Below are 12,867 nucleotides of genomic sequence, written 5' to 3' on the forward strand. Positions count from 1 at the left end.
TAAAGAAGGAGAAAAGAGGTCCTAGGTTTAAATATAATATGGATCACTTCAATGCAATATCCAGCATTCACTCCTCAGAAGAGGGGTCGTACGTGATATTAGCGCATCGGTCATCATCTCCATATTCTACCCTTCCCACCCCGTCAAGGTATTAAACGCGATTAGTCTCGTTTTTCTTATTGCATGCTAGTACCCATCCCGACCTATTAGTCCCGGGGTGTTTGGACTTCTAATCCTAAAAGAAAGAAAGGGGTAGAGGCATATATGGAGTTTCAAAAGGATAAAATACTAGGCGTCAATCAAAACAAATAGCAGATAAGTGGGAAATAAAACAAATACTCAAAAGGCTCATACAAACCCCATAAATCACATAGCAATTATTTTAGCATGTCTTACAACTACTGATTTGGCCTTAAGATTAAAACTGACAGTGGACAGATTAGTTTAACACATAGAGTTGGATAATAAGTCTACTTTGAGCCCCTCTGGTCCGGTTTGTTAGAAATCAAAAGTATTTTAGGCGAATGATTTAGAAAATACTTATTTCAGAAGAGGTAATCAGATGCAGAAGAATTTTAAAGGAAAGTGTAGATTTCGAAAGCATCAAACTGTTTGAGTGAAAAAGCAAAAGAGTTATGCAAGAATTTTGAAGGCAGGAGTATTTTTGAGAAAAGGATTTGGTTGCATAATTGTTTTAAAGGCAGTTTCAGAGACTGATTAAAACGCTTAGGTAGAACTATTTAAGAAAAAAAAACTGTTCATGGAAAAGAATGCAGATTTGTAGAGTTTGAAAGCACACATGGTTTACAAAAGAGTTTTGTTGAAAACATTACTTAAAGAACGTTAGGAACCAATTGACAGACTGTTGTTACTTAAACGGATCAAGCGAGTTGCAATTAATCCTATAGGCATGACATCCACATTTCGATTTTTAAAGGGGGTTGTTAAAGCATTGGTAAAAGATGGGCGTAATTATCCTACAGTTTGCCTAACGCATATGCAGTTCCTATAGACATGATTTCTATCATGCTTGCAATACAAAATCCTATAGGCATTATTTCTGAATGGTATGCAATATTAAACCCCATAGGCATGGTTTCTAAGTGATTTGCAACGTTAAGGTCCTATAGGCATGATTTTTAGATGATTTGCAATATTGAAGTCCTATAGGCATGATTTCTACTCATTGACTGATGCAAACAACATAAACCCCTCCCACACCCTTTTACTAATATTCCCCAAGTTTTTTTTTACAAAGTTATTACAAAAGTGGAAGGGAAAGACTAAAAAATAAATACATCAAAACTAAAATGGACCCGAGAAAGCCCAAAGCAACCTTAATGTCCAATACATGTATTTTACCAAATCCGGGCTCCAGATTCCAAGGCCTTCTCTTAGAGTGTTTCAAAGTTCCAAGGGCTTTCAGGTAGCCCAGGCAATGCTTACACCCTAAAGATTGAGTAGAATAATGCAATGTGTGGAATTACCAGCCCTTAGGCATCCAAGTTCAGAGGGAACTCTAGGGTCCCAAAGCATGGCTTACCATAGGGGGTAGGACTTAAAGAACTAAGAATAAGTGTAAAAGTGAGGGGATTAGAGGAGACCAAAGCAAAGGGTGGTCATACCTAGCCATGGGTGGGACTGGCACACCCCTAATCCTTTACTTGGTTCAAGCAAATAAGAGAGAAAACTTTACAAAGTCAGACTTAGGCCTGTATGGTGATTAGGACACCATCAGACTTGAGTCAAGCTCAACACATAACAGGATTAAGGGAATGAGACTGATTTGAGTATAGGTTTAGAGCAACCTGGTTCTAAACTAGGGATGACAATAGAGTGCCACCCTAGTCTAAACAATACTCACACACAAAGGGGGTTCAGGGAAAGGGATTGATATGAAAACATTTGTACCAACAAACAGAGTTAAGCCACAAGGGCTTGGGGAAAATGATGTACAGGAAAGTACTTACACAAGCATAACAGAATCAAAGACATGGGAATATGGGGTAGGGATGTAACATGCTGAAGTTTAACTGCATAATGTAAGAAAGTCGAACATAAACAGACATATGAAAAAGGTAAATAAACACGTAGTTTGGAGATGGTATTTAGATCATGGACATACCAGTTGCAAACTCAAACAGTAAAGCAAGTAGGGCAGATAGAATCCTATAGCTTAGCCTTGGCTTTCAGCCGGCTAAACCCGATCAGAACAAGTAGCAGAGAAGAGAAGAAAGAGTTTAGTGAGTGTGAACTTGCAATTGTTCCTCCTTTTTTGAAATAAAAGGGGTGAGGTTTTTTATAGTTTGAAAGTAAGCAGTAAGTAAGGCAAGAAAATAACTTAGTATCAAGTCATAATCAATTAGGGAAAGGACTTCCTTTAATTAAGGAATCAGACTTAAGGTAATAAAATAGAGTTTCATTTATGGAAAGAAGAATCAAGAATAAATTGTAAAATGAAGGGTAAATACATATAAAGTTTTGAAAGATACACGGTTTTAAGCAAATAAGGCAAGAATAGAATCACTAATCACATAGTAAATCATGGAATTAGGGATTCGAGCTCAGTATTGAATTCAGTCAGAGAATAGGTCCAAATCAGTCAAAAAGAAAGAATCAAAATAGATTCATAGGAAATCAACCCCCAAAATTAGGGTTATTTTGAAAGGAAAATGTTTGACTATAAAAGATGCATAAACTTAAACACACAGGGCTAAGATTAAACAAACAGTGTGATCAAAATAGAAGAACATGGATATGCGAGGAATAAAAAGGTCTTGCAAAGCTTAGAAAGAATCAGAAACATGAGATGGGTTTTGAGAATTAGGGTTTTGAAATCAGGCAGGCAGCAAACAATCGCACACAAGTAGTTTGAAAAATTCTCCAAAATCTAGGGTTTCTTCCACAAGTCAAGTGTAGAGTCGAAAGCATATAAAATCAGGCAAAAATAAACTCAGGAGGTCCAAAGAACACAAACATTCATGGAAACCTAAGTAAAGAAAAATACAGTAAAGAAATTACTCGGAAACCCTAGGAGGAATTACAATAAAGAAAAATATGCAGAAATCATAGTGAAAACAATTAGGAATTACAGCAAAGCCAAATAATGCGAGAAATCACAGTAGAACAAGTAGAAATCACAGAAACCCTAAGTTTTGAGAAGATGAACAGTTTTGAAAACAAAAAATCGAAAAGATGTGAAAAAATACTTAAAAATCCTAGAAAATAGCACGAATATGAAGTAGATCTTAGAGAGAAACAAAGAAAACCTCGAAGTCTTAGGGTTTCAGAGAAAACCCTAGAAAAATGAGAAAGGCCTGGAACGGGCTGGTCCTGAGTCGGAGATGGACTCATAGGGCTAGGACTCGCCGGAGATGAGCCGGAAATGGCCATAGAAACTGAATCGGAGAGATTCGGAGTCAAGGTCTTCAAGGCCGGACTCTGAAACCTCGAGCAAAAGGAGTATAGAGGTACGTGGGGGTAGATATAGGTTACACAGGGCCTGGGAAGCCATGATTTCCGGTGGAACGAGGTCGGAGATCAGCGGAGAGGGCTAGGGTTTCAGAGGGTGGTTGAGAGCATTTTGAGAGACGAGGGGATACAAGGGCGGCTCATTTGTATAAATGATTTAGGGTTAGGGGTCTTGTGGGTTTAATTAAGGAAGGGGCTAACGTGGACCGTTGATCTAAATAATCAACGGCCACGATTTAAATGGGGATCCGGGCGGGTTATATTAATAGGGTGTGGGTCGGGTAATTAATGAAATTGGGTCAGAATTGGGGTTAAAATTGAGGGTGCAATTTGGGCTACAATTGAAATAAAAAAGGACTGCAATTTAAATAGCCAATTTTCCTCATTTTGATTTTATAAAAATAGTAAATAATGTTTAAAAATCAAATTAAAAATACAGAGTTAATAAGAAATGCATAAGTATTAATTTAAAAAATATTAGAAATGATTTTGTGATTACGAATGCTATTAAATCGAGAAATAGGCTAAAATTGCAATTTCATGCAATTTTAGTTTAAAAATACCAAATGGACTTGTAAAATTATGCAAAGAATCATGTAAATTATATTTTGTGTAAATACGAGAATAAAATAAATTATTCTCCAAAATGACAAGTTTTGGGAATAATTATTGGTTTTTATAGTGCAAAATAGGCCATAAATTGGTTTAAAAAATCTTTAAAAATTTGGAAAAATACCAAAGCCTTTGGGTGTGCTTGTATATGCATACATATGTTATTTTAAAAGTATTTTGAGTGTAAAAATATATAGGAAAAAATTGGGTATCAACAGCTGCCCCTCTTTTCCCGAGGAGGATGAAAGAGTTGTCGGGTAAAGACAAGATGGCCAATTTTGACCAGAAACGGCGATTGTAAAAGAATTTTGACCGTTCTATGATTTCTGAGCTGCCTACATATCCCTGGTTTTACAGGAATCAGGCCACATGTAGTTCAAGAACCATTGGCGGAATATGCCGATGGAAATTTAAATGAACGGTCGCGACGGTTAGGTTTGAGAGGGTGCTTGGAATCGGACAGGCTACGAAGAACTGGAGCGGGATCGCTGAGATAGCCGTGAGCCAGCGGGAGTACCTGCAAGTGCGTGATGTGCGTATATATTTGCGTAATTTAAACGTGATGCAAGTTCCCATTGGACCATGAATGCTGTCTTTGGATGGTTAGGATAACGTCCTCAGACTATGATGTCCTGGGCCATGAAGCGCATAAAATAAAAATTCGCAGGCCATGAAATGATGTTCTCGGGCTATGCAGATGGTACCTCCGAACTATGACGCCTTTGAATAAGTTGGCAATTTTTCAGCCCATGAGAAGGTGACAATTTTTCAGCCAAATGAATGCAAGTGTGGCGATTTTTCAGCCAAGGCGAGAATTTAAAAAGCAGGAGGCGATATTTCAGCCGAAGCGAGAATTTAAATAAAGTGGCGATATTTCATTCATGCAGGATGGAGATAGAGCTTAGTCTCGAAAGGTAGATAGATAGCCTTATGCAATATGGAGGTAGAGCTTAACCTCGGAAGGCAGAGAGTAGCCTTATGCAAAATGCGGATGGAGACAGATCTTAGTCTCGGAAGGCAGATAGCTAGCCTTATGCAATATGGAGGTAGAGCTTAACCTCGAAAGGCAGAGAGTAGCCTTATGCAAAATGCAGATGGAGACAGAGCTTAGTCTCGGAAGGCAGATAGATAGCCTTATGCAATATGGAGGTAGAGCTTAACCTCGGAAGGCAGAAAGTAGCCTTATGCAGAAATGCAAATGGAGACAGAGCTTAGTCTCGGAAGGCAGATAGATAGCCTTATGCAATATGGAGGTAGAGCTTAACCTCGGAAGGCAGAGAGTAGCCTTATGCAGAAATGCAAATGGAGACAGAGCTTAGTCTCGGAAGGCAGATAGATAGCCTTATGCAATATGGAGGTAGAGCTTAACCTCGGAAGGCAGAGAGTAGCCTTATGCAGAAATGCAAATGGAGACAGAGCTTAGCCTCAAAAGGTAGCAAGTAGCCTTATGCAATGCAGAAATATAAAGAAACGAACAGTAGTAAGTTCTCTTAGCTGAAAGATGATTGCGCTATCATGACTGCTGGGAAATGCTGGGTGTAGATAGTAGACTTTTACGAAATGAGTGATTGCTTTGAGAGTTTCGACTCTAAAGAGTGGGTGCGTTTTGCTTTTGCGGCCTGAATTCTGGTGGGCGGTTTGCGCTATTAGGACTGCTGGGGAGTGTCGAGTGCGGATAGTGACCCTCTGGAGCGTTTTTGATTCTGAAGAGCAAATATACTTTGATTCGTTGCCTAAATTCCTGCATCCAAAGAAAAATTGTGAGTTTTATAGGGGGAGGTTAGTTCGTATCCTCCGGCTCTTGCTGTTGCGTATCATTGGGGTAGCGTTGCTAAACGATGCGATCCAAATGATATTCGGGCATGACCTAGTGAATATATGGCAAGTGCATGTATATATAGGTAAAAAGAATAATTTTATTTCGGGATGAACCAACAACTGCAACGTGGTTCAAGACACGGCAACCTCGCTTGCTCCGGAATTTTGAGGATCCTCCTCAAAAATTCTACCCCAGTTTACTGGGCTGGCGCTGTTGACGGCTGTGCTACACGATCGAACGCAGATTCGCTCCAGAATTTTGAGGGTCTTCCTCAAAATTCTGCCCCAGTTTACTGGGTTGGTGCTGATGCGCAAACTGACTTTGGAATTTTGAGGGTCCTCCTCAAAATTCTGCCCCAGTTCCCATAGCGGGGAAAAATGGGATTTTTATTAAAGTATGACCGAACCCATAGGGCTTCCTACGTATCCCCTCTTAAACGAGAATCAGGTCAGGCGTAGTTCAAAATACATCATGAAGGAAAAACATATGATCAAATGTAGTATCGCTACACTGCGTCTGCGTTGATAGGCTTCGGCCAGACTTCTCCGTCCATTTCCGCGAGAATAAGGGCTCCTCCTGTTAGAACCCGATGCACCATATACGGACCCTTCAAATTAGGAGAGAATTTCCCTTTGGCTTCATCTTGATATGGAAATATCTTCTTCAACACCAGCTGTCCTGGTGTAAACTTCCTTGGCTTGACTCTCTTATTGAAGGCTCTGGACATTCTGTTCTGATATAATTGACTGTGACAAACAACATTCATTCTTTTTCTGTCTATGAGGGCTAACTGCTCGTAGCGACTCTTGACCCATTCTGCATCATCTAATTCTGCTTCTTGTATGACCCTTAAGGAAGGAATTTCTATCTCGGCGAGGATGACCGCCTCTGTACCATAAGCCAACATGTAGGGAGTGGCCCCAATTGATGTGCGGACCATGGTACGATAACCCAGTAAGGTGAATGACAACTTCTCATGCCACTGTTTGTGCCTTGCGATCATCTTCCTTAGTATCTTCTTGATGTTCTTATTGGTTGCTTCTACACCTCCATTTATTTGAGGTCAGTAAGCCGTAGAGTTCTTGTGTTTAATCTTGAATGTTTCGCACATTGCCTTCATCAGGTCGCTGTTAAGATTAGAACCATTGTCGGTGATGATTGGTTCTGGAACCCCGAACTGACAAACCATACGATCTCGGACGAAATCTGCTACTACTTTCTTGGTGACTGCCTTGTATAATGCTGCTTCAACCCATTTAGTAAATTAATCAATTGCCACTAGGATGAACCTGTGCCCATTTGATGCGGCTAGTTCAATTGGTCCAATGACATCCATTCCCCAAGCGGCGAACGACCATGGTGAGCTTGTTGCAGTAAGCTCGTTTGGAGGTACCTTTATCATATCTGCATGTATTTGACAACGGTGGAATCTCCGGACGTACTAGATGCAGTCTGCTTCCATAGTCATCCAAAAATATCCTGCTCGGAGTATCTTCTTTGCCAAGACGAAACCATTCATATGCTGTCCACAGGTCCCTACGTGCACTTCCTCCAATAGTTCGGTTGCTTCTCTTGCCTCGACACATCTTAATAATCCCATATCGGGAGTCCTCCTATACAGGATTTCCCCGCCGTGAAAGAAGTTGTTGGATAATCTCCGAAGTGTCCGTTTCTGAGTAGCATTGGCAAGCTCTGGGTACTCTCCTATTGTCAGGTATTTTCTGATATCGTGGAACCAAGGTTTCCCATCGGCTTCTTCTTCGACGTGAGCACAATAAGCTGGTTGGTCGTGAATCTTGACCTGGATGGGGTCAATAAAGTTTGTATTTGGATGCTGAATCATAGATGACAAAGTGGCCAGTGCATCGGCGAACTCATTTTGTACCCTGGGAATATGCTGGAATTCCGTCTTCCTGAACCTCTTTCTCAATTCCTGTATGTGATGAAGATAAGGGAGTATCTTGGGATTCTTGGTTGCCCATTCTTCTCGAACCTGATGTATGAGTAGGTCCGAGTCTCCGATTACTAGTAACTCCTGAACGTTCATATCAATGGCCAGTTTAATCCCTAGAATGAAGGCTTCATATTCGGCCATGTTGTTGGTGCACGGGAACCTGAGCTTGGCCGATACCGAGTAATGCTGACTGTTTTCTGATACCAGGACTGCTCCTATGCCAACTCCTTTGAAATTTGCGGCTCCGTCGAAAAACATCCTCCAGCCGTCATAGGATTCTGCAATGTCTTCTCCTATGAAGGCTATCTCCTCATAAGGAAAATACGTCTTTAGAGGTTCGTATTCTCCTCCTACAAGATTCTCGGCGAGGTGATCTGCCAAGGCTTGTCCTTTGACTGCCTTCTGGGTAACATAAACGATGTCAAATTCACCTAACAGTATCGCCACTTGGCGAGCTTACCGGTAGGCATGGGCTTCTGAAAGATATACTTCAATGGATCCATCCTGGATATGAGATAAGTGGTGTAAGCACAGAAATAGTGTCTCAATTTCTGAGCCACCCAGGTTAGGGTGCAACAAGTGCGCTCTAATAAGGAATACCGACCCTCGTACGGGGTAAACTTCTTGCTGAGGTAATAGATGGCTTGCTCCTTTCTTCCCATCTCGTCATTTTGTCCCAAAACACAACCAAATGCCCCATCCAACACTGCAAGATAAAGCAATAGGGGTCTCCCTGGCTCGGGTGGAACCAAGACTGGCGGTGTCGACAAGTATTCCTTGATTCTGTCGAAGGCCTTTTGACAATCATCAGTCCATTTAGTGGCAACATCCTTCTTTAGCATCTTGAAGATGGGTTCACAAATGACAGTGGACTGAGCTATGAATCGGCTAATATAGTTGAGCCTTCCCAGAAAACTCATTACATCTTTCTTGTTCTTTGGCGGTGGCAACTCTTGAATGGCTTTGACCTTTGACGGGTCCAATTCTATTCCCCAGCGACTCACAATGAAACCCAATAACTTTCCGGCTGGGACCCCGAACGCACATTTGGCGGGATTCAGTTTTAAGTTATATCTCCTCAGTCTGTTGAAGAATTTTCTCAAATCTCCCATGTGATTTGCAGCTTTCCTGGATTTAATGATGACGTCGTTCACATACACCTCGATCTCTTTATGTATCATATCATGAAAGATTGTGATCATGGCTCTCATGTAGGTAGCACCAGCATTATTTAAACCGAACGACATCATTCTGTAACAGTACATTCCCCACGGCGTGATGAAAGCCGTTTTCTCTACATCTTATTCGTCCATCCATATCTGGTGGTATCCAGCAAAACAATCGACGAATGACTGGAGCTCATGTTTGGCGCAGTTATCAATCAGTATATGTATATTTGGTAAAGGGAAATCGTCCTTTGGACTGGCCCGGTTGAGATCCCAGTAGTCAATACAGACTCTAACCTTCCCATCCTTCTTCGGTACCGGCACAACATTGGCTAACCATGTTGGATACTCCACTACTTTGAGAACCCTGGCTTTGACTTGCTTGGTGACCTCTTCTTTGATTTTCAAACTCATGTCTGGCTTGAACTTTCTGAGTTTCTGTTTGACTGGTGGGCATGCCGGATCCGTCGGCAGCTTGTGAGCCACGATGGATGTGCTGAGACCGGTCATATCATCATACGACCAAGTGAATATATCCTCATATTATTTCAAAAACTCTGTGTATTCTTCCTTTTCTGATAGTGACAAGTGTATGCTGATACGTGTTTCCTTGACATTTTCTGCGTTCCCCAAATTGATGACCTCAATTTCGTCTAAGTTAGACTTGGGCCTGTTCTCGAAATTCTTGAGCTCCTTGACAACCTCTTCTGGTATCTCATCCTCTTCTGAGTCTATATCCGTTTGTCGCACTGTCTCGTTGCAAGTCACAGTCGTTGGTTCATCATTAAGATATGTAATAGTAATGCTGTGTAAAATAAAGTAAATGGTAGAGAAAATAAATGAGAGCGAAACGTAAAGATAAACTTGGAAAATGCTTTTTCATAATCGTTTAAAACATCTGAGCTCTTTTCAAAAGTAAAGACAATGCGGAGAAGTAAAATCAACTAAAGTAAAGTGTGATGCATATGCGTCGTTTAGAATTGCTACCCCGAGGCTCTCCGTGCACGGGTGGTCCTAATTGACCAATTGGCAAGGTGCTCTACTTGTTTCAAAGCTTGAATGGAAGGGCCTTCCTCCACTTCCTCCTCGAAGATAACACAACAATCCATATCATCTTCCAGAAACAGGTTCATTATTGCTGCTAGTGCCTCGTCTTCCTCTGATCCGTACGAAGTGTCGGTTGGCTGAAAAATCTACTCCAACTGAGGTATAGGGTGCTCCAGCAGATGGTATGGTCCGCGCCATGGGGGTGACCAGTGGTTGAACTCCTCCCAAGTGTACTCATACCCTAGGCCAAAAGTGGTACCATGCTTCTTCAGCTTGATAGGTTTGGTGATACCCTGCAGGTTCTTGCGAAGTCCTTTTCCGGGTTCATACCCGCTCCAATTCAGGATGCTCTCAATTTTGTTATCCCACCACTTGTCTTTGTCTATGGCGTTGACTCGCTCGATGTGATGGTATGTTTCTCCACCGATTTTCCTTCTACCTTCGATCATCGGGATGTCCTGGTGACTATATATAGGGTTGCTACCGTCGCCATGAATGATTACTTCCTGATGATTCCATTCAAATTTTACAGCCTGATGCAAAGTTGACGCCACAGCCCCAGCAGAATGGATCCAGGGTCATCGTAGCAATAAATTGTAGGATGCTGGTATGTCAATGACTTGGAACTCGACATCGAACCAGGTGGGTCCCATCTGCAGGCATAAGCTAATTTCTCCAATGGTGGACCTCTGAGATCCATCAAAAGCTTTGACAGTAATAGCCCCGTCTTTGATCTCGTGCAATCCCTTACCCAATGTCCTGAGAGTTACCAACGGACAAATGTTGAGGCTGGCTCCCTCGTCGACTAGAATCCTGGTGACATTGTGATCCTCGCATTGTGCAGTGATGTGCAACGCTTTGTTGTGACCAAGCCCTTCTAGCGGTAATTCATCTTCATAGAAGGTGATCATATAGCTTTCCAGTACCTGCCCCACCATGTTTGCTATTTCGCCTCCTGTTATGTTGCTGGGAACATAAGCTTCACTCAGTACTTTTATTAAGGCATTTTTATGTGTCTTTGAGCTTTGTAGAATAGTCAGAATAGAAATCTGTGCTAGCGTTTTGTTCAGTTGCTCGACAACCGAGTACTCTTTGGCCTGTACCTTCCTCCAAAGGTCATCGCGTCCAGTTTCAACAGCCCGCCCGGAGGCCTGCTTGCTGGACTCAGCCAAGTGTTCCGGGGTGTATACCCTGCCTGTCCTGGTCATGCCCTGTGCGGCAATCGCTTCCCCAGTATATGTCTTTCCCTTCCTTCTAGCCTCAGCGGCGTAATCCCAAGGTATAGCATTTGTCTTGAACGGGGTTACGTCTGTCATGAAGACTAGAATTGGTGCCTTAGGAGGTAACATAGTAACTTCAAACGGCGTAGGTGACCTTGGAACTCCGAACTCAACCTCAATTGGTTTTGGCACCTTTGAAGGTGGTGCTTCAAACTCGAGTGGTACAGACACATTTACCACATCGCCCTCAAAGGGCTGAATCTAGACAATAATGGGATTGAGAATAACTATTGGCTTCTTAGGCTTGTCTCCTTCAGCTATCAACCTGACTGACCCCTCGGGGTCCCAATCATCTTCGATCTCGATCATGTGGATGCCTCTACCCTCGTGGTCAGGCAGAGGGTTGTTGCGGACATTAGGAGCGGGCTCCTTTGCTATAATGACCTTGTTGTCAATCAGGTTTTGAATCTTGTCTTTCAACGAGCGACACTCGTCGATGGTATGGCCCTTCATCCCGGAATGGTATGCGCAAATCTTGTTTGGGTTGATCCACTGGGAAGGATTTTCTGGAGTTACGGCTGGGATAGGGGTAACGTAAACAGCTGCCTTGAGTTTTTGATATAATTTGTCAATTGGCTCGGCTATGGCGGTATATTGTCTGGGAGGTTTGCGGTCGAAGTTTGGTCTAGGTCGAGGGAAGTTTTGACGGGTAGGAGGTTATGGGTAGTGAGAAGGTTGGGAGTTATATGCTTGGTATATAGGTGCGGGTTGGGAATATCTGTGTGAAGCGGGTTCATACGTAGGTGGTGGAGCAGGTGATGGAATTTGGTAGGTGGGTGATGGTGCTTGGTAATTTAGGGTAGGTTGATATGTGAGTGAAGCTGAGGGATAGGTTTGGTACTTCATAGGGGAGTTGTTCTGTTGCGCAGCCATCACAGAATTCACATCCTTTTTCTTTGATGAGCCACCAGACTGTAAAGCCTTATTGGTAGATTGCAATGCCTCGAGGTTAGTGACCATACCATTTTTGATGCCTTCTTCGATTCTTTCTCCCAACTTGATGATGTCGGAGAACTTTTGGCCCTCCATTAGCATCAGCGTCTCGTAGTACTGTGGATCCTGAGCACGGACGAAGAACCTGTTCATTTGTTCTTCCTCCAAGGCCGGTCTGACCTTAGCAGCTTCTGACCTCCAATGAGTAGCATACTCGCGAAAGGTCTTTGTGGGCTTCTTCTTGAGATTTTGGATATAGAACACATCTGGTGCGTTCTCAGTGTTGAACCTAAACCGATCCATAAAGTCAGACACCATGTTCACCCAATTAGTCCATTTCTTTGCATCCTGGTTAATATACCATGATAAAACATCACCCTTCAAACTCCTCATGAACAGCTTCATGCGAATCTTCTCGTCCCTTCCGACTCCTACCAGCTTATCACAATACATTCTAAGGTGGACCCTGGGATCACCTGTACCGTCGAATAGTTCGAACTTGGGAGGTTTGTACCCTTCAGGGAGCTCAACATCTGGCTGAACACAGAGATTTTTGTAATTTAACCCTTCAACACTTTTGTTACC

General features: G+C 42.4%; 2 protein-coding genes across 2 annotated transcripts; both read right to left on the minus strand.

Annotated features, from left to right (window-relative positions):
• Window positions 1–6,407: 6,407 nt before the first annotated feature.
• LOC138879999 (uncharacterized) lies at window positions 6,408–6,842 on the minus strand. Its single transcript, XM_070159648.1, has one exon. The coding sequence runs from the start codon at window positions 6,840–6,842 to the stop codon at window positions 6,408–6,410; it is 435 nt and encodes a 144-aa protein (XP_070015749.1).
• A 501-nt stretch (window positions 6,843–7,343) lies between these two features.
• Window positions 7,344–9,103, minus strand: LOC138880000 (uncharacterized). Its single transcript, XM_070159649.1, has 3 exons — window positions 8,540–9,103; window positions 8,061–8,258; window positions 7,344–7,835 (listed from the first exon to the last, which is right to left on the minus strand). Exons 1-3 carry the CDS (start codon window positions 9,101–9,103, stop codon window positions 7,344–7,346), a joined length of 1,254 nt encoding a protein of 417 aa, XP_070015750.1.
• Between the last annotated feature and the right edge of the window lie 3,764 nt (window positions 9,104–12,867).

This window comes from Nicotiana sylvestris, chromosome 10 (genome assembly GCF_000393655.2).
Source record: "Nicotiana sylvestris chromosome 10, ASM39365v2, whole genome shotgun sequence".
Taxonomy (NCBI): domain Eukaryota; kingdom Viridiplantae; phylum Streptophyta; class Magnoliopsida; order Solanales; family Solanaceae; genus Nicotiana; species Nicotiana sylvestris.